This window comes from Leuresthes tenuis, unplaced genomic scaffold (assembly GCF_036924035.1).
Source record: "Leuresthes tenuis unplaced genomic scaffold, fLeuTen1.0.hap1 SCAF_21, whole genome shotgun sequence".
NCBI lineage: Eukaryota > Metazoa > Chordata > Actinopteri > Atheriniformes > Atherinopsidae > Leuresthes > Leuresthes tenuis.
The window spans coordinates 28,001,779-28,023,566 of record NW_027325375.1 but is presented as its reverse complement, the minus strand read 5'-3'; the positions used below and the strand labels follow the sequence as shown (position 1 = coordinate 28,023,566).

At 41.8% G+C, this 21,788-nt stretch overlaps 2 protein-coding genes across 5 annotated transcripts; one reads left to right on the top strand and one right to left on the bottom strand.

Moving 5' to 3' along the window:
• The first annotated feature begins 792 nt into the window (after positions 1-792).
• On the top strand, positions 793-5,716 carry LOC140279305 (SLAIN motif-containing protein-like). Its single transcript, XM_072374424.1, has 7 exons — positions 793-1,406; positions 1,632-1,777; positions 1,899-2,018; positions 2,954-3,049; positions 3,139-3,414; positions 3,732-3,860; positions 3,945-5,716. The coding sequence occupies exons 1-7, from the start codon at positions 1,018-1,020 to the stop codon at positions 4,211-4,213; spliced, it is 1,425 nt and encodes a 474-aa protein (XP_072230525.1). The 5' UTR covers positions 793-1,017; the 3' UTR covers positions 4,214-5,716.
• On the bottom strand, positions 5,189-20,077 carry taf1 (TAF1 RNA polymerase II, TATA box binding protein (TBP)-associated factor). Of its 4 annotated transcripts, none has more exons than XM_072375692.1 (41): positions 19,766-20,077; positions 18,544-18,658; positions 18,231-18,354; positions 18,017-18,133; positions 17,577-17,699; positions 17,193-17,434; positions 16,858-17,073; positions 16,513-16,752; positions 16,184-16,430; positions 15,930-16,037; positions 15,662-15,829; positions 15,454-15,581; positions 15,121-15,228; positions 14,780-14,953; positions 14,512-14,685; positions 14,240-14,344; positions 13,928-14,128; positions 13,703-13,844; positions 13,412-13,542; positions 13,246-13,326; positions 13,007-13,156; positions 12,799-12,918; positions 12,452-12,627; positions 12,131-12,363; positions 11,810-12,014; positions 11,301-11,466; positions 10,876-11,087; positions 10,624-10,732; positions 10,438-10,536; positions 10,170-10,347; positions 10,003-10,070; positions 9,782-9,904; positions 9,583-9,675; positions 9,389-9,473; positions 8,762-8,829; positions 8,229-8,345; positions 7,800-7,907; positions 7,491-7,586; positions 7,005-7,233; positions 6,653-6,824; positions 5,189-6,411 (listed from the first exon to the last, which is right to left on the bottom strand). In XM_072375692.1, the coding sequence occupies exons 2-41, from the start codon at positions 18,655-18,657 to the stop codon at positions 6,189-6,191; spliced, it is 5,973 nt and encodes a 1,990-aa protein (XP_072231793.1). In that variant the 5' UTR covers position 18,658; positions 19,766-20,077; the 3' UTR covers positions 5,189-6,188. The 4 variants fall into 4 exon arrangements, with proteins under 4 accessions (XP_072231793.1, XP_072231792.1, XP_072231795.1 ...); XM_072375691.1 differs by having other exon boundaries at positions 5,190-6,411; positions 11,295-11,466; XM_072375694.1 differs by lacking the exon at positions 7,800-7,907 and having other exon boundaries at positions 5,190-6,411.
• Between the last annotated feature and the right edge of the window lie 1,711 nt (positions 20,078-21,788).

Genomic DNA, 21,788 nt, shown 5'->3' with positions numbered 1-21,788 from the left:
ATGACTCCACACTGTTGCACATGACTTTTTGTGAGGTGATAACACCTGAAATGCATCATGGCTTTGAATCCTCAATACCTAAACATTGTTGAAGTTTCATGACAAGGAACGGCATTAAAAAGAGGTAAAAAAAAAACAAACAACTGTACTGTAACAGCAATTTTAATGTGCTGAAGGCTAAAATGTAAAAAATAATGTATACTGACAAATTACATAAAGTTGATGAGTTAATACAGAAAAGATTGGGATTGTTTTTATGTTTTTAGTCAATAAATATAACCTTTTTTACTGAGGTGTAATAGGATAATCAATCATATATATATATATATATATATTGTCCCCTTTAGACAGACAGACAGACAGACAGACAGACAGTGGAAATTTGATGGGAAAGAAAGTTTCACATGGCCGCAAAGGGAAGCTGTAAATCATTGTGTTAATCTGCCTGTGCATGCAGTAGAACGATAGATGCAATGTGTGACCACATTTCTTAATACTACTTCCTAAACAGTGATAAACAACTTAGGTACATTTACTGAACTGTCAACCACAAACATTTAGCAGTTTCAGTGTAAGGACCACAGAAAAGCAGCAGTAGCACTGGTCAGGCACAGAGACGATAACGTATCCCAATTAATAATTAACTTTGGCTGAAGAGAAATGGGACATGCTACTTATGTCATTGACCAGGAGAGCAAACCAATATTTCTAACACCTGCTATCTTCACTAGCTTGTATGTATATCAGTTTGAGTCTTGATGCTGTGATGCTTTTTTTCTTTCTTAGTAGCAACTTGTGGCCTGTAATCTACTTAAGTTCGCGATCCTTCTCTAAATCCATCCAATCTGTTGAGTGTCTATACTTAACAGCCCTGCTCATAAAATCTGGGTCAATAGAAGGTAGAGTGAAGTTGCAGCAGCTGCGTGTGATGAGCGATATGACTTTAATTTCACAACTTTAAAGTTTTAGAATCAAGAGCCAACCGGATTTTGTCAGATAGAGGATTTCACACAGAAAATGGAACTCCAAGACTATATGAGGAGCAGTAAGGAGCAATATTTCTGCTATCGGCCACAGGTGGAGTTTGATGCAGGCGTAAACCATCATTTTCTCAGCAGGGAGTTGAAAAGCAGCTGTAAGGAGCTGGAGGGGCATCCAGATCCACACTGCAACGCCTGGACCGATTCTGAACCAGCAAGAATCAGCTGTAATGGCAAATCATTTGCCATGGATGCTAGAATTAGACTTGATAGTTTGAAGTCTGGCTGTGATATACCTTTACCTTGCTGTGCCGTAGATAGCAACTTGTACAGCTGTAACAATGAGAAAGACCCCTCAGAACAGTCAGCTTTGGACTTGGTAGAAATCCTTGATATAGAGGATGACATGCAGGATGAAGAGAGCTGGTAGGTTCCATAATCGGTTTGGTGATACTCTCTGACCCTAACCCTTGTTGTGTGGGAATATTTCATCTGATATGTTGCTGGTCTGACTCACATAATGCTAAATGCAGTCGGGTGTGATCTGTTTTCAAAGTTATACCTTTTGTTTAAGTATTAGTGGCTACAGAAGAGAAAACATCTCTCGACAGGTCCTAAGTCCTTTAATTTGGAGAAATCTTATTCATCATTTTTCCCTCACAGGCTCTATGAGCCTCAGAAGAAGCAGTCGTTTGTGGAGAAGGAGTCTGCCCTCATATGGTGTCGACATATCCTCGATAACCCCAGCCCTGAGATAGAGGCTGCATGTCGTGCTCTGATGAAGAAACTGGACCAAAGTGAGGAAGCAGATTAGACTTGTTATCCCGGAAATGCTCTTGATTTTAAAAAGACATACATAAGAGTGATTTGTTTGGTTTGGTTGTGGGTTTACCTTATTCCCGCTCTCTTTATTGTCAGCATCAAGATCTCACTTCTACAGAAATGCTGCACTTTCCCATTATGTTCCCAGTGTCTCTCTGGGCTCCTCTGTAGACAAAACATGGGTCAGCACATCACTCAGTGACTCCGACACTTCAGGTAATGTGATGAATGAAACCCTGAGGAACTTCTTTTCTTCATTATAAGCTGAAGTATTTATTCCTGACTGCACATAGATAAAAACTTCTGAGCTACTGGCAGCTTAAAACCAAACAGCAGCTCACTTGTGGATCAGAGTTGATCAAGCAGTAGGAAATTTAAAAGTTTATCCAAGAGTGATGACTTTAAATGGAAATCAATGCAGAAATCAATAGCTGGGTAACTAGAAACTACTAAACAAGCGGGTAGATCTAGGAGTGTGTGGATAAGTGCACAATCATTCGTCAGACGAACAGTTAAATGACAACACAAGTCGAAATTAGTTCTGGGATGTACTCGTAAAGAACATATTTCGCTATAAGATCCAAGCACCCTGGTGATGCCTCAAAAACAGAGAGCAACACTTCCAAAGGAAATCTACAGAGTTCTGTGACCTGATTAGAAATAATAAAAAAAAGGAAACTTAATTCCAAATCTGATAAAATAGGAAAATGTGGACAAAACGAGTTATGGCCCAGATCCTATCATCCAATCATCTCATCTCAGTCAAACTGAGATGCATCATGTGTGTTGAAGATCAGTCGGAAGGCAAAGAGACCGCACAACAAGCAGAGGCTAAATGTGGCTGCAGTGGAGGCCTAAGAGAGAGAGAGAGAGTAAACAGTGACGTTACAACAGCTGCACAGTTATTTCTGGGTCAGTCACTTAAAGCAGGCATTTTTTCTATTTTCTTTGACTTAGTCTGTTTTAGTCTAATTTTTCAGAACTCCTGCAGGTTTAAAAATGGTTTTATCATCGAGTTAAACAGCCAGATGTGGTTGCCATTTTAATGTTATATGAATTATTTTATGTCAGATGAAGCACGGAGTACAGATCAAATACTAAAAATAAAACTAATCTGTCTTTAACCGTAGCATGTCACACTGTTTGCACAGATCACGAGCAGAGCATCGCCGGTAACTCCATAACCAGCAGCTACAGACTGCAGGACATCACAGATGTTCATGTTATTGCCAAAATGCAGGAAGCCAGTGAGTACAGGAAATATTTGTACTATTATTCATTGTACCCTGGATGCTCAGTTACATTATAACATACTAACTTTGATTAACATTCACAGGTTTAAGGCAGAACTACGGATCCGCGCCTGCCACTGAGTCAGTCAGGAGAAACCCAGAGATGCTTCCATCTTATTCTAACGCCACAGTTGTCAATGTTGATGAGTTTGCTGCTGGAAATAGGACCTCATCTTCTTCATATTGGCAGCCTGCTCTATCGTCACAGAGCTCTTCCTGTTGCCAGTCACCAATATCAGCAACAAAGCAGGGTCCCAAACTGACCAGACTTCACCAACAAGTCACTCAATTCAAGCTGCTTAAACTTGCTCAGAATCAAGGTGCACAGTGTGCACAGTTATTTCCTTGTGACATTGTATGATATCAGTGAGATTTAAAGAAAGATTCAATCAAAAACTTGCAATTTTTTTAAGATTTGAAGGGTTTCTTTATAGCGCAGTCCTCTCTTTTTCCTTTTTGATCTGCAGTATTTCTTATTTTTATGTAGCCAGTGAGGCAAGAAAACTGACAAAGAAACCCCAGTATCTGCTTGATAAATATATCTACTGTACAGTATTTGTCTATGCTGTGTATGTTTCATGGTGTGTTACTCCCATTAGTTCTTTGGAAAAAGTGTCCTGTTTGGCGTGTTTTGCAGCAGCATCAGAGGGGAGGACGAGGTCACCTCTGCGGACAAGCCTCCGTTCCCTCCAGGCCGTCAGGAACAGCCGAAGTTTAGAGAATGATGACTGCCCACCCGCTGACCAATCCTCTTACCCTCTAACAGGTTTGAATCTGATTTGCAATATAAAATGATGCAAACAGATTGCAGATTTCGTTCTCTGATCAGTTAAAAAATGCTGTTTTTCAGGGATGTCATCAGCAAGAATAGGGTCAAGTTTTGGGTCTTCATCACTTTCTCCAGCATCTCTGAACTCCAGTAGGTTGACGCACCTGATGAAAGACTCGGCGGTCCGGATGACAGCCGTGAAGAAGCTGCAGAGATCTCAGTCTCTCAGCCCCTCCAGGATCCCTCATCCTGCGAGGGGATACCTGTCTGTTCGTGGGCGTGTTTTCGCCTCACCAGAGAGGCCGGTCACTGCAGCATGGGGCAGATGCATGATATCCACTCAAAGGTGAAGGACCTCATCAGGGGACACCTATTAAATGTACCAATGAGGAAGCACGATTAATAGAAAAAAAAACATTGATTGTTCTAACTAGCTTGCAGGATTTGAAAGGAAATGTATTAGAGTGCTGTATGGTATGCTATGTAACACAGAGTATATGCATTCTATATGCTTTTTCTTTATATAGCTTTTACTAAATAAGCTTATATCTGGGCCATCTTCCTCTAAAACAGCTTACAGAGGAACAAACTGTCCAGCTGGCAATGTTTATGTATAACCTGATAGAAGTATCTCAGGAGGCTGGATTATGTACTGCATTGTCCTGCCTTCAGTACTTGAATTGTGTCATTTTGTGGGCTAAACATTACCTTAGGAGCACTGTTATGTTGATAATGTTGATAAATAGCCATTTGAGGCTAAATGCTGCATGATCAATGGTTTGCAAGCATGCATGTACACAAACTAACAATTTCTGAGCACCTTATGCTTCAATACAAAGTGACTCAATTAGATTTCAAGTCCGGTATGAATGTGGAAGTGCAGCTGAACTTCACTTCAGTTTAGATGACTGCTGAAAGGTCTGTTTTCTGCAGGGTTGTTGCAACAGGAAGTGTGCAGTTTGCCATTCTGTAAGAGAAACTAAATAAGTGAACACTGCGTAATAGGAAGTGTCATTACCAAGAAACAGAGGTGTGGTTTGCTGTGCTCCCTCCTAAAAGTTGTTCAGTGTTAATGCTTCTGTCTGCCACAAGCATGTCCTGCATGATTGACTTCAACCCTGTTCAGTCTGGATGTCGTAGCTTTGAGGGAAAGGGCTTTTAATTCCTCATTTTTATGGTGTGCTCACTTATCAACTGGGTCCAAGTGCTGTCATCACTCCACCTTGCTTTTATAAAGCAAATCTATCAAAATCCATTCTCTTTAACCTCTCCTGTGGTCCTCGTGCCTCAATTTGATTTATTAACATGTCACAAATGTCACGTTTAAAGAACAAAGTCATGGTTAAAATATTTACTGTGGCAAAAAGTCAAGAAAAAAAAATTATACCCGTGGGAACATAAACACTCACAAAGCATAATAAAACAATGACCACAGTTACAGTTGTGGTATTCTCAATCAAAGTCCTGTTTGCATTTTGCTGAGCAGCTGTAAGCCCTATGTTCCTGTTCATCGTCTGCTCAATGTTCCTCTGCTGTACTTTCATGAAAAATGGCCTTAAACTGTGTTGAATGGCTTGTGAAGGACTGGCGACCTGTCCAGACTGTACCCACCCACCCCACCGCGAGACCCTGAGTTGGAATAGCAGGATGGATGGTGTTAAATGGTAACTGGACCACATTTATGTAAGACATCTAGTCTTTTTGACTATTTAAAGCATTTATAAACCACAACCATGCAACACTTTTTAAGTCTATAGAGTTTTGAACCAGTCCACAGCGAATGAACCACCAACCTCATGATTGTTTTTTCTTCATCAAAATGAAATGAAAAAAAGCCATATTGCTACTAGATACTTACTGATTAAAGAATATGGTGATTTTAATTGACTGTCCTGTTTCTTCCCAACAAGGAAGCTCAGCTGATGAGGCCATTTGGAAAGTTAACAGCTTGAATACCTCTTAAATACTCTTAACTGGATCACAGTAAATAAGGAGAAATAGTAACTAAGGAGGGGTAGAAACAGCTGCTTAACAGCTGGTGAGGATGCAGCTAAGTTAAAACAGGACAGGACAGGCAGGCACACACCTCCATGTTAGGATCCATCATGATGAACAATATTCATACAAAATAAAAAAGGCAAACTGAAATTTACACTATTTAGCTTTGCACCTAAAAGTTACAACAGAGCTACAGAAGGAGATTATCAACATTAACAATCATTTGCCAAAAGAACTATGTACATATTTACCTGAGAAATTAGATTTCTCAATTTCAAAAGTGGGATTCCAACAATATTGTCAGGATTTTAAAAAAGGGTGTTTGGGTTAAATGTCAGAGTCCATGTCGCTGTCCCCTCCGATAGATCTGAACTCTTCACTCTCCTCGTCTTCACTGAGAGGGACCTGGGAGAGCACTGCTGGGCCTCTCCTCCGTGCTTCATCTTCTTCGTCTTCCTCTTCCTCTTCACTGATACCATATTCTTCTCCGTTTCCAATGCTAGATGCCTGCATCTGACTCCGACTCTCTGTCTCTTCAAAGCTGCCGTAACTGATAAAACGGAAAAGCCAGAGAGCAGTTAGAGTATCGAAATGCAAGATTTCAAATCATTTACAGAGAAATTAAGCATCAGTTAACTATGATATCATGTGAGAAAGAAATCTGTTGTCTTCAGTATTTTTGGAGATGAAAAGTAAGTAAGTTTTCTGTTATCTTAAGATATTTGCCTTAAAACTAAAAATAGGCTGAAATCATCTGCATTCTCCATTATTGCAACGGGAAAACTGAGAACCTGATATTGCTGTCTTCCATATGCGGCTCATCAGGTCCGTCCCCATCATATGACATCATGCTCTCCTCCTGCTCCATGCCCATGCGGGCCGTCTCCTGGGTTCTCCGCGGAGGTACGGGTCGTAGGTCAACCTCTCTGTCAGAGTCGCTCCCACTCTCTGACAGCTGTATGGCTGCAGGGACACAAAATGCATCAGACCGAGGACTCAAAGACTCCTCTTTACCGAGAATAAAGAAGGCGGCACTCAGTGTCCAAAACATTCTCCATTCAGAACTTCAGAATGTCTCAGGCAATTATAGAAAACCTAAATTTACAAAATATATATTAGCCTCAGCGCTGGAGGTGGACTCACAGGAGAAAGGGTTGTCACCCTCCTCTTCACTGGCATCATCCTCCCCATCAGACATCAGCAGGTCCTGATACAGCACGCTGGCTTGAATTGGGTGGTTAGATCTTCCACGGTCTCCCTCCTCGTCCTCCTCCTCCTCTTCCTCATCCTGGTCATGTGGCCGTCTGCGAGGAGGCAGCAACATCTCCATCTCGTCATCTTCGTCCTCCAGATCTCCTTCAGCATCCTCTGCCTAGAAAAACAGGTCAAACAAAGGAGGAAGTAAACACAAGCCCAAGTCTGTATATGTGCACAATAGGTCAAACAAAAAGGAAGTAAACACAAGCCCAAGTCTGTATATGTGCACAATAGGTCAAACAAAAAGGAAGTAAACACAAGCCCAAGTCTGTATATGTGCACAATAGGTCAAACGAAAAGGAAGTAAACACAAGCCCAAGTCTGTATATGTGCACAATATTGCCAATTTGATATCAATAATTTGTTTAATACAGGAGCCGGAGTCTTGGGTTTGCCATCATCTTCCTCCTCAAAGCCCTCAATATCCACATCTGACTCTTCCTCTCCAGGTCTTCTGCCGTGTCGTCCCTGAAAAGCAGAGACAGAAAAAAAAATCTTCAGAACACACTTCATTTTCCTCAGTGAGCCTCATTTTCACCATGATTTTGACTTCTTCTGTAACAAGCAACCTTTACACAGACAGGTTCATAAAAAACACGCTCAATCAAGCTGGATGCTGAGAGGAAAGTTTGAGGAGAGGTGGCATGTGGTTGCAAGCCACATCTCAGTCTCTCTCCATACCTGCCCCCCTCTCTTCTCTGGAGCAACCACTAGAGGTCCCTCAGAGAAAAGGCTGCTGGGCTCTCTGGGCAGACTCCCTGAAGCCCCGCTGTCAAACAGATCAGCAGGCTGGCCAACACCACACAGAGTGGCATACACAAATGGAGAGACAGGACATTAGGGTAGGAGTGAAGGGGAAAACAAGTTGGGAGAAAGAAGAAACTACAGTGAAGAAACTAGATTGTACAAACAGAAGGTGACACTCTGGAAGGAAGAGTCAGTATAGTGAACAAGCAAAGAAAGGGCAGGAGGAGCTCTACAAGGTGTGGCAAGGAAGCTACTGCACATAGAAACCTAAAGTCTATTGAAAGTACATTTTGTGCAAGTAAAATACCCAGGAGAGCATGATTTGTCATCCCAGCAACAAAACTGGGCCATGGATGCTCTTACCTGCGGTGTGTACGGTCCAGGCGTCATTGGGTCCAGACTCTCCAAGTCTGCTGCATCTAGAGCTGCCTCCTTCGCAGTAGAGATGTCCTTCTCCAGCTGAGTTAAGTGTTCATCATACTGGCAACAAAATAAAGTGCTGTCACAGCAATACTTTCTCATAAACTAAAGTGTTGATTTAGCACTAATTACAGAGATAAATTTAACCAATCCTTCCCTCACTGTAAGGTTCAACTTTGTTAAATATGTGAAATCAACAGCATATATCTACAATCTTTTCTATTAAATCACCCAAATTGGGGGAGCTATATAAAAAGCACACATTACTTGTTTCTTTAACAAACTAAGCTATCTTCAAACGGAAGCAGGTAACAAAACAGGAGGGTTATCCAAAACAAGGCTCATTAAAAATCAAACATTTAAAAAAATCTCCTCTGGAAAGATGATCACGCCCTGCAAAATGTAACTCTTTGCTTAAAAACGTAAAAACCTTCCATTGCCCTGCAAAGAGAAAGCCAAAGTAAGACTCAACATACCTCTGACAATGTCTGCTTACACACATTAACAATGTCCAGGGCTGTCTTGGTGTAAGGACTGTCTGCGCCTATGAAAAACACACAATGAGTCATACTAACACAACATTTTACTAAATTACAAAGTTCAACCGGGTTCACAGTTTTTAAGCTGTAGCAGATAAAAGATGGCCAATGTGAAAAGAGTCACGGGGATATCTTTGATCGAGGTTTAAACGCCAGTCCCATAACAGACAGACAGACAGAGGTGCAAAGACATCATTGTAATGGTTTCGAGAGAAGAGATCAAAGGTCAAATATCCAGCTGCTAGAAACTACATCTACTAACCGGCCGATAGGAAGCAGCTGATCGATGTGACAACAAAGTGTGGATGGAAGCTAAAATGTGGGGTGCAGACTAAGAGGTCTCCTCTAGTTAACACTGTGACTGTGCCAAGAAAGGCGCAGCATGTGAAGAGGAACTACAAATACATCAAACATTATATCAGATGCCTGCCGCGGTTTGGCTTCCAGTGAACTGACAAGATGGCTAACAATCACGCAGTGGGTTGTTTTCAGTCAAATACTTTCAAGAGAAAGTTGCAGAGAAACTGCAGAGATCAAGTTAAGAGTGCAGAGAAGATTATTTACCATTGTACTTGATGCTGTTGGTGTGGATGAGACTGACATCTGAGAGGAAAACATCTCGATTCTGGTATTTATGTTTGGAGATGTTCTGTTGAACCAAACAAATACATTTTAACTTACTTTGGGTAAAGTTTTCTTTTCCTATTAGAGCAAAATTTAAAAACTGACACATAGTTTGAGACAGATAAACCACTCACCTTACGGATGTTCTCCAAATCCATGGGGTTTACAATGACCTTATAATAATCTGGCACAAATTTTTTGTTGACAGGATGGTGAAATGGCCATGACTGAAAAGGGAGAGAATGTGAGAGAACGATGGGAAATTTATTACCGGACTTCACCCTTATGCCTGTTCTCATTATGACTGAGGAAAGAAAGAAGAAGGTGACTCACATCAGGGACCACCATCATTTTCTGGGTAACAATGTTGTCCAGGATGAAGGAGAAGGCCACCTGATCGTCGTCATCCAGCAGGGGGTTGATGGCTTTCTCCAGCCTCACCAGCCTGTCCTCCTTCTGCAGTCACAGGCAGAGATTTGATGGTGAACATGGAAGCTAACTAAGTGTAGGGAGACGTGAACCAAGACAAAGACATTTAAATCCTCAAAGCTCACCTCTTTCAGTTTAGCATCACACAAGTCCAGCATGGACTGTGCCACTTGTGTTATGGGATGTTTTGCCCCTGGTGAAACAAAAATGGAGGATTCATCTCAACACTGAGGTGACATCCAAGTGTAATTGACTCCAGAGAAAGAGAAGAGTTACTTTTATCATTTATTACCATTGTAGGTTGCACTATTTTTGACAATAAGCTCCACTGCTTCACGGAACTCCTCCCTTGACGGATACATCCGCTTGCGTACGTTCTCCCTTAGTGTCTGCAGATCCATGGGCCGAGTGATTATCTTGTAGTAGTCCTTTACAACCTTGGCATTGACTGGAGTGTGGAAGGGATACGTCTACATGGAAGAAGGAAAGGTAGCACAGATGAAACTGCAGAGAGTGTACGGACCAAACAGAAACTGTCTGTGTGCTTGACAGATCCTTACATTGGGGTGATCCCGCATATCATTGATGATGCTTTCAAGCACCGAGGACAATGTAACCATGGGGTCAGTGCGTCTGCGGTGGATCGCTTTGTGTGGTTTCTGTCAATATCAAAACAAAAACGGTGTGAAACGTCAGCTAAAGGGACTTAACGATGTGTCACAGCATACAATAAGAGCAATGCTTACATTGAGGTAGTCACAATGGACAGCACTGCCCACGCGTCTCTTCTTCTTTGGTGGCAGCTGCTGCTTGGGAAACTTGAGCACCAAAGATTTCCTGCGCACCTCATCAGCGCTGTCAAAGGAAAAATATGTTAGAAACACGTAGGGGTAGACTGTTCAGGACATCCACTTACTAAGATGGCATCTGAGAAACCAAAAATATTCTATAGAACATGAAAGAATTATCTCTGATAAAACGTTTGGGAAATCTATTACCTTTCAATGAGCTGCTTGCCCAGAACAATCTTAGTGCCCTCCACCTTGATCAGTTCCTCGTTGTCGTTGTGGATGACCGTCTTTTCCAGCTCCTCCTCCTGCTCCTCTGTCATGGCGACTGGGTTAGAGGGCGGCGCGTTGGTTTGATAGTACAGTGGGCAGAATTTGTTGGTCCTCATGTGTCCAATAGCTCCACATGCGCCGCACTTCAGCTAGGGAAAAGAGGCAAACATTAAGGAACAGGACAATAATCAAGATGTGCCATTTAAAAACACTGAAATAGCACCGAAAAAGCAATGCAATAAGAGCGCCGTAAACGCTTCCCCTTCAGTTTACATTTAGCTGGGAGCCAAGAAGCTGAGGGAGCAAAAGTGAAAAATAAAAAATTAAAAGATGAAGAACTGAATCAGCAAGCTTACTTTTACCTTGAGGTCTGGTCTCTCTTTGACCTTCTTGGTCTTCTTCTCTGGTGGTCCTTTGATCTTGTCCTTCTCTTGGTTTCTCTTCAACCTTCTGAGCTGCTCCTGAATCCGCCGGCGCTCCTTTCTCATTTCTTCTCTGTGCTGCTCGTCAAACAGGGCAAACTTTCGTCTGCAACAGTAAAGAACCACAATCAAAAGTCATTTGACGTCAACCTCCTGCAATACACAGTCTCAAGTCTTCCTCTTTGTTCCCTTCTCCTTGAAGCTTGAACGACGCACTGCTTAGCAAGACTTTTAGCACATTCTTAACATATAGAAAAGCTGATTTAATTAGCATATAAAACAGATTTCAAACAAAACAGAAACACTCATTCACTGTATTCATCAAATGTTGGGTGTTTCCTACCAGACAGTTGACAGTTACTGTTTAGCAAAACGCCATCTTGGCTTATGAATGCAATTGTTTAGCATGCTGTAGTGGTCCTTCAGATAAGAATGTGGGTTTGACTCACATGAATTCATCATCCTTAGTGGTTCTGATCCTGGTGTAGGCGTCGATGACTGAAGCTTTACGCACGGTCTCACAGCGGACATACTCCTTGCCATCCTCATCCCTGAAGGTGCGATAGATCTTGAGTCGGCGTCCTGCCGAGGAGTTCAGGCTGGTGACGGAGGATGTGTCGTCATCTTTGTGGGAGCCGGTGGACAAGGAACTGGCTATAAAGTAAAAAGAAATAAAGATCACAGTTACAGTTTTTACTTTAAATTACCAGGCAATGCATGATCTTAGGGTACCGTTAAGACCCTGTTCACCATCAGAAACACAAACTTACACAAGCCTTTGCGTCGCTCTTTCCGACCCTTGTTGTCTCGATCGCTCTCCTCACCCATCAGCATCCTCTGCAGCTCCTTCCTCTCCTGCTCCTCCCTCTCACGGGAAAGCTGGGAGCTGGTCTTTTTGTTCTGCAGCATATTCTCAATGTTCTTTCCCATCTCCTCAAAGTCACTATCTTCAGCTGAACTGCTGTCTGTGTCTGTGGAGAGAACTTCTGTCGACTCCAGCACTCTATGAAGGGGGTACAACACGTGAAAGAGTTGAAGATCTGCACAGCCAGAGTCCCGGACAGCAGAAATCATGCCAATGAGAGTCTCACTTATTCTGCAGGTCAAAGATCCTTTGGCATTCCTCCTTGTAGCGCTCCTGGTGTTCGGCAACAGAGAAACGAGAGCCTCTGGCAAACTTGCTCATCGGACCTTCACCTGAGCGCGCCTGCTCTGTGGACATGGTCCTTACCACGTCAATGACCTCCCAGCGGGAGAGTTTCTTGATCTGACACAGAGACAAAGACGTGACCACTTTCGTAAGCATGAAAGATGTGACAAAAACCCCATCCTAAAAAGGTTAAACTACTTTTCTTCAAAGGAATAGTTTGAGTGAATAACGTGATAAAAGAACAGGAAATGTTGTCCTGGTGGTTCACATTAAATCATGAGGTCTTACCTCTTCCTCTGGGACACCAAACTTACGGAGCAGCTGTTTGGCATTCTTAAGCGACAGCCTCCTGAGATCAGCATCTGTCCCTGTCACTGTCTTCTTTACAGGCTGCGGCTCTTTATCATCCTGAGGGGAGCACAAACTAAAAACTTGAGACAAAGTTGAGAAATGCTGAGAAATGAGGATAAAGCTGAAATGGCAGAATTTAAAACACCTTCTGTTGAGTGGGCTTGTTGGGCACTTTCACATAGGAGAAACCTTCTCCACAGCCTGTGGGATCCGCCACACCTGTAACCTCCAACAAGCACTTCCCCTTCATGGCAGAAATGAAGGCTCTTGTTGTGTTCCAAGGAGCTGTTCGCACCTACAATGTGTAACACAGAACTACTGTAAAGTGGCAAAGTTAAGTCTGAATTAGTTCACATTTACATGAGCAAGAACTTGTATTGTTACCTCATCATCTATCTTCATCTGAAAGTCCTCTTCGTTCTCCTCTTCAGGAGCAAAGAAAGATTTCTCACCGTAGCCAGCATCCTAACGAGGTCATATAACGAAGTGAAACAGCGGGCAATACCTACTTGTGTATACCATCAGAAGTTATTTGGAGGTAGAGTCTTACCTTGAGCCTCTGCTCGGCCACCAGCATGCTGTAGTAAGCACAGCACTGCTCTGGAGACACCATGGCTCTGATTTCTTCTTCTGTGGGTAATCTGAAGTCAGGCTTCAACACCCACCAGTTTGAGTCCATCCCTGAGCATGAGGACAAGACACTTAATCAGTTTCCTGCATCTGTTTAACAGCATATAGAGTTCTTATAGTTTTCATTCTGGTCACACTGCATTTAGAAAACATTTTACCTTCACCTCATTCAGTTTAAAGAAGCCCAGAATTCAACACAACTGTGTACTACCTGTACGTTTGAAGTCGGCACAGAGTTTGAGTCGTTTTCTGATGCTGCTCTCCGAGTGTGAGGGAAAAGCTTTTTTTATGTCCTCCATGCGGATTCTCCGGGGCCGATCCTTGCTCTTCCAGAACAGGCGGTAAATGAAAACCTGCAAAACGCAGATGTTTCCAACAGTTGAGCATTTGTGAGCTTCTGGGAGGTTTCTGGGAAGATTTGGGGAAATGAACATACCTGCAAGAAGTCTCTGATGTGAGTATTGGCTCGTTTAGAGTTTGGCCCTGGAACTTCAAACAAGGGGCACTCTTGACCAACAACAAAAATGTCCACAAGCTCTCTGATGTAGTAGCCATGTCGGGTTCGTATAACCAAGAAATCTGTCTCTGGCATCTTGTGCAGGTAGATTGGGGTACGGAAGAGGTTATTCTCAAACGCCTACAAAGAAATGAAAAAAGGGGGCATATCATCACACAGTTTACAGTGATAAAAGGTGGCGGATGTTGCATGTATTCACATAGTCTAAATACAGAATCTCCGACCACTGACCGGGAGCAGCTGTCCAGGATGCAGAGAACCCAGGAATGGGGACGTGTGGCAGTACACGGTCTCCCCATACTTACAGTCAGGTGCTCCAGGATCTTTTCCAGGTTTCTGAAAAACACAGTAACAGTGGCATCACTTCTTTTCACAACTTTATCCAATGAACGGGTAACAAATTCAGTTTTGAGTCGAAACCTGAGTTGATTATAATCTGAAACTTATAAATGAAACAAGCTAAATGGGAAAAAAAAAGAAACCCAAACAAATACAATGCTTACCCTTTTGTAGTAGTTTTTGATCTTAGTTGCCATGCCGACTTGCATAATAAGAGGAGGGTATTCCTCACTGTACTCTGCCAGGATAAGATCTCCATCTTTGCCCGTCAGGTCCTGCGGCGTTCGCATGAAAAACATGTCTCCACCTCCTGATGCCTGCCGCTCCTGCTCTCGCATCTATTCCAAGGACATATCAACACATACACTCAGTGCACCACTGGAGTTATAGAAATAGAGAACACTCAACTGCTTGTTTTGAGCAGAGCTCCACCTTGGCCTTCTTCTTTATGTGTTTGAGAAGTGGCTGAACAGCATGGGGCCCCGGTTGAGCTAAAGCTCCGAATGAGTACTTCTTTAGATTGGATCGATGGAACTGGCGAAGCTTCATGGGTCCCATGTGAGTGGGGAAGAAGGGCTGCCTCAGCTCGAGGGCTGGGATAGAGTGCTGTTCAAGGAACAAAATGCATGCACAATTATGCAACTATTTTAAATATGGAAATGTTTTGGTAAGATTCTGCTACACATCACCCAACTTAATCTAAAACTCAAAGCAACAAACTTGTTGATCATGTTCTCTCAGATTTATCTCCGTTTTTGATGACCACTGCTTACCTGAATGATGTTACCACCAAAGGTTCCCCTCAGACCCTGCTGTTTGGGATAGTAAAACTCATCATTGGAAAGGTTCCACTGGTCCTTCACCTCAGGCTGGGACATGTTCTATGTTGAAAGGAAGAAAATAACTGCTTACACTTCATGCTAAAAACTGTGTAGCCTCAGATGCGAGAGTTATTCAGCTGATTCTGCTTCACTGTACCGTCATTACGCATCTCTGACCTTACTAATCAGGGACACTTACCCATGTGGCCATTGAGAATTCACAGCTTAAAGACTGCTTCTCTTAATCAAACACATGCCTCTGCAGGCCCTGACGGAACAACATACCTGCTGTGGTTCATCTTTTATCACTCCAGTCTTCCCCAGCAGTATGCGGCTCTTCTTCATTGCAGTTTCCTTCTTATTCTCCTTTGATGGGGAGTGGGAGGTCATCTCCTCCTTTTCATCAGGAATTTCTACAAGACAAATTACACTAAAGTAGGCTAAATGTTGAAAAACGCCAATATTGGCTGAGGTAGAACAGAAGTTAGTGTACCTAGGATTATATTCTCATCATTGGGATCCAGTGTAAGAACAGGTGGTGTGAGCAGGCGATCCATCTCCTGGTCATCCCAGATAATGTTGTCTTCCCAGCGACCATACACTAATTCTTCACTGTCAATGGGAAAAATGGAGAACCAGGGACAGTCTTCTTCTTGAGAAGCTGCAAAGAACCAACAATAAAAAAACAAGAGGTCAGGCTGCCACAAAAAAGGTTAAAAGGAACAAGTTTCTGTATTATGACCAAAAAATAAACCAATCACCTTGGTTATCGTGGATGTTTTTCTCCCGCTTAGAGCCAGAGATTGAAGAAGCTTTAGGGATGGGTGGAGGTGTTGGTGGCACCAGCTGAGAATTACTTCTCGTCAGACCTGCAGAATTAAACAGATTTTTTCATTTAGAACGCTGCAAAAAGGAATGTGAAGCCAGAACTAAGTCCAGCGTTAGTAAGCTGTATGGTAAGCTGCCTCGGTAATAAAAAAAGAGCCAGTGAATAGTATTTTTCCCGGCATCTTACCTTGCTGTGCGTTATAAGCATTGGCGTTGCGGGTCATGCTAGAAGGGAGCCATCCTGCCAGGCTGGCTCGTTGAGTCTTGGTGCCTTTATGTTTTACATCCTCCCCATTCCAAATAATATCATCCTCCCATTGCAATTGAGTGACCATCAGGAAGACCTCATTCTCCAGTTTTTCTTTATCTCCATGACCACTATCATCATCATCATCATCTTCATTATTATCATTTGTATCGTCCTGCCTCTGAACCTAGAGACACATCAAACACATTATCAGTATCAGTATCAGTATGATTTCCCTGTTTAAGCCACAGGTGTCCGTGTCTACATACCTCTTGAGAAGTCTCTGTTATGTCTTTAGGCAAATCCTGATTCTGAGGCTCATCGGACTCCTCCTTAAGTTTGAAACCATAATTGAAATTGCCTCCATCCTCAGGGACACATAGCATGTCGTACCAGAGCTGGGCTGGACCATATCTCCACTCTGCTACTTTAGGCCGAGACTCTGCCTCCTTGTCCCCATCGCCACAAGTCTGTGAGAACTTAGATTCTACTGGAGCCATCATGGTTATCTAAACCGCAGAAAAAAGGCATGAATGGTGCTGCTGGCGACGACTTATTACCAGGCTGATGACATCACGAGAGCTGACCATTTCTGACAACATGGAAAGATTTACCTCATCATCAGACAGACACTGCTCTGGAGGTGGAGGGGGTGCATACTCATAAAGCCATCCAGATTTCTTCTCCTGGCTCTGTTCTGAGACCTCTCCTTCTGGAGGAGGCGTCCCAGGCTGATGGTCTCTGTGTTTCCGCTTCTTTTTTCTGCGGGCACTCCTCCAAACTGATGGCATGCTCTTTCCCGGACCGAAGAGTCGTAAGAACCTAAGCACCTGTTAGTACATCCCGTAAAGTGGGTGTAAGTGCACACCTTCAACTGAAAACCATGGTGATCATAATAAACCTTTTGAGTGATGATACATTTCATCTTGTGACTATAAAGATGCTTTACCCTCCCAGGCCTGAACTCTGGAAAGAGCTCTGTGACACCTGGCAATGCCTTTGCAGCATCCTTCTGCATGATGCCAGCGAGAGGGAGGGTGAGCATGTCTGGGGCGCCTCCAACTCCGGAGCCCTGGCAGGGACGGTCGGTTTCTGACTCAGAGTCTGAGGAGCTGCTAAAGTCAACCTTATCAGCAGTAGACGATGGCGCAATAATGGAGGGCAGGATGATTCCATCACCGTCTTCTCCAACTGCGAGGAGAGACGGATTACAGCAGCATTACAGATGATCAAACCGTTTCATCCCAATTCTGTGATTTGACTTATTGCCTGAAATGATACTGAGCTTATTGGAAAGGTTTAAAGTGCTGATTATAAATGAACGTGCTTTCACCATTTGTGCTCGGGGTGGAAGGTTCCTCTTTCTTAGCTGATGTTGGAAGACTCGGCGGAGGTGGTGGAGGCATTAGCTTAGAGTCAATATCCTCACAGTCGGCGTCATAGTCATCATCATCATCTGGGATCGAAGAGTTTAAAAACATGTTTACATGAACAAACAAGAGTAAAACGAAGTTTCAACCAATATTTAGTGAGAACACAAACTGTGGTGACTAACTGAAGGCTATACAAAGAAAAGAAAGACGAGCATTTTGACTCTTAATATATCTGTAAAATCTATGAAATAAAAAATAAATATATAATTTACTTTTTTTGTTGTTTTACCATATAAATGAACATAATGGCTGCTTTTAAAAGTGTCATTTCAAATTGATGGCAACAGCACTAGAACAGTTAAATGTTGAATATAACACTAGGGAGCTGTAAAATGATCACCTGTTTTCCTGCTGGGCTGCAAAGAACCCATGGCCTGATGGTACTTTTTAGTCTCATCCTCAGCAACCTCACTGATGTCAGAATAATCAACTGCATCTTCGGTACTTTTCACCCAACCTGCACGAGGCAAAACACTGAAAATATCACACTGTTCTGTTCCTGGCCATATTCATACAAAGTTCCTGAATATATATATAAATATATAAAATCTCACCCTCTGAATCCACATTTCCAGAGTCTTTGCTTTCTTCCTTCTCATCATCCTCATTTGCAGTGATTTCTGTGATGAGAGAACCTAAACCTAGAGTCCCCAAACCAGCTAGATGTTTTTTGGATTCCTGGTGACAGAAAATACAGCAGAACAGGAAAGAAATGTTTACATAATCAGGCTCAATACAAAATAACCTGGTTTAAACTGTTAAACATTAAAAACAGAACGGCGCATAATATCCTACAGAAATCAAGAAGCTTTTGAATTGGATGCACTCTTAAAAACTATTAAAGGAAAATGTCTTTAAAGCACCGACATTGTCAAGAACGCTGTCATCCTCTAACTGTCCATCTTCATTGATATTTCCGAAGAGGAAGCCTGTGAGGGAAAACGGGCGATCTTGGTCCTCGTCGCTGTCTGAGTCCAACATGCTGCAAAGACAACATTTACAGTCTAAACATGTGACCATTCCTTTCATTCTGAGCGACTTGCAACATTACAAAAAGGCATCACTGTTCCTGAATGACTCTACATAAGACTACAAAGACAACATCCAATAGTAACCTGCTGATAGTGGTAAACTTTTAGTACCAAAGTAAATCTTTGTGCATTGCAACAAAGTGTTGTCCATAGAGCCGTAACAACCGGAGTCATTTACTCATTAATAAAAAGTGAGATATGAATATGACTTAAGATTGAGGAGAGTGAGTTTGTGCAGATTCTTCATCTCTGTGTTTGGCTTCATAACATACAATTTCCATTCACTGTAAACATACTTTACATGGGAATGCACGTGTCAAATCCAGCTCTGATATACCTTGTGTTCTAATCAAATCAATGTTCAATACACGATGTGTTTTACTGTAAAGTGTTGTCCCCGGAAAGGTGCAATAGAAGTCAGCTAATGGGTTATAAACAAACTAAATAATAATAATCACAACCAATATCAAAGTTAATGTTTCTGTCAACAAACTATTCTGCTAGAAATGTTTAATCAACTCCTGCGTTTTGGTTTTATTTCAAGAAAACATCACAAAACTGCATTTTTTCAATGGCTAACCCTTGTTAAAGCAATTAAATATCTCCAGTTTAGTACAGACACGTTTAAATAACTGCATGTAATAAAGTGTAGATTTCCAAACTGCTTGCGCTGCTGTGATAGCTTACAGACATTGTACTTTGTTGTTGTCTGACAATCATGCAGCTGTTTTATAGCTGGTCACGACTAGTAAATTCCACCTCATTCTGTTTCTAACTATAATTCCCTATATTAACATATCTAACTAAATGTGTTCTCACTTCTGCATCAAAAGCACACAGAGAGCAGTGGCTGACACGGCAGCTTTAACCTTAGTTTAACCCGTTTCAATTATTTTAGAAGTTAGCTGCTTACTCTGACTCGAGGCTTCGTATATTTCAAAACAAACCTGAACAGTAAGTTAGCACTGAAGCAATGCACCTTTAATTGCCGTCCGTTACGTTTGCTAGCCGTTAATATACCCAGAGAAAATAAAACTTAGTTAAACAGACACTCTTACCTTTATTTTTCTCCCTCCAGATGTTTAAATCACGGGTTTTCGCTAGTTTTATACATTTAATGAATTCTAATGCAGGCTATTAAAAAGTTAGCTAATGCTAGCTGGACATATTAAGTTGTAAAATGTGAACTAAAGTTAATTTTGTTACACATATTCCCCTTGTACACACGTCAGTTTTGGCGTGGTCAAACAAAACAAACAAAAGAAAGAAAATGCATATACTGAAGCCTGGAAACAACTAAATTCAGTATAACCCTCTGTGTTTGTTAGTGTGTCACACAATGCAGCGATTTGCAGACTAGCTAGCGGAAGCTTCAAGTGACCCGGATGAACTGCGGGACGCATTCAGGAACTACACAAAACTCTGTAAACTATAGAATTAATTTCCCATATTGTATCTAATCACTAAATTAGAACCGGAAACCTCACTCTTATTGTCCCACCCAAACATAAATAAATATATTTTAAAACAGTTAATGTAATCTATATTTAAGTTTCAAAATAGACAAAAAGTAATTACTTATTTTGTAATTATGATTATTTTCTCTCTGTTGTCACCATATGAACCTGAAAAGTTTGGTTTATCTTCTGAATTAGATTAATTCTTGATTAACGGGCAATTATGGAGAAGAGATGAAGGAATCTACTTTATAACAGTCTCATTATAATGGTTAAACAATTGTGTAATGTAGATACTACAAAACCAGACCAGTATGTTGTGTTTTCATGGCGTTCAATTTTAAAAGCTACATTAAGTGAGTTAAAACCAGGTGAAAATCTGTCTGTTTTTAAAGACATTTGATGCCCAACAGTTTCAATATGGGACCATAAATGTATATTTAATGTTATCATTTGAAACTTTTTGTCATCTACTCAGGTTATGTGATTTGTTACTGAGCTCAATCTATTTTTATGACTTTTATTTGTTATAACAAGCTTATATTGGCCAGTATTTTATTTGTGAATAAAGAAAAGAAAGGTGGGGTTCCTCCCTTCATTTATCTTATCACTTATGTCCTTCCTACTTGTGATGAAAGAGGGGAAGCAAAGAGGAGATTTTAGGAAAGAAGAATTGAAGTAACAGGTATTTGACAAAACCTAATTTAAAATCTAATTGAAAATATCTCATCTAGGAAAGCTGCACATTCAGGTTTATCATTGGTTTGTATGGACTCGTGTGAGGCATGTTTACCTTGTGTTATATCATCTTTCCTTTCAATTAAACTTTTTTTTTGTTTGGGAACAGAAGATACTAAATGTTGCAGTCTTTCAAGAACAAATCTGTTTTCTTTGTTGCTGAAAACCGGAATTCAGCTGAACAGCAGGGATAGTCCATCTGAAACAAGCTCATGCTCAGAGAACTCTGCAGAGATTATATATGGTTTACTCCTTGTGTAGATTTCTGGATGCAGCTGTGCACTCAACTGTGTTGAGTGAAGATAGTTTTCCAAGGTGCTCCAGAGCTCATGTGGCTGCATTGATCACAGTGCACGACAACTTCTCTTTGTAGAACTGGAAGGCGAAGCATTTCTCAGTCGATCCGGACTTCACAAAATGATGCACCGTGGATGTTGAGGGAATAAAGTTCCCTGCTATTTTACAATGAGTAAAACTTTTACGGATCAAGTTTGTGAACAACAACCGGTCCTCGAGTGGGAGACCTAAACCATTGGTTGCTCCTCCTTTTATACCCAATCCTGACCTACACTCACCATTGAGTGTGGGTCGTCCAATAACATGAAGGTCGGCGGTTCGATTCCCACTCTCACCGCTCAAAAATTGGTGAACTGACAGCTGGAGGGTGGCAATTCACATTCTTGTCACAGTTGAGGGGAAAGAGCTCCAAACCTCATGCTCCCTGGGCGCTGTGAATGGCTGCCCACCGCTGTATGGCATCTGTTTCTATGAGTGTGTGTGACCCTGTGCATGTGTGTGTCAACAGGTGCTGACCTGGATGGGTTAAAAGCAGAGGACAAATTTCATGTGTATGCATGACAATAAATCTGATCTTAATCTTAAATCA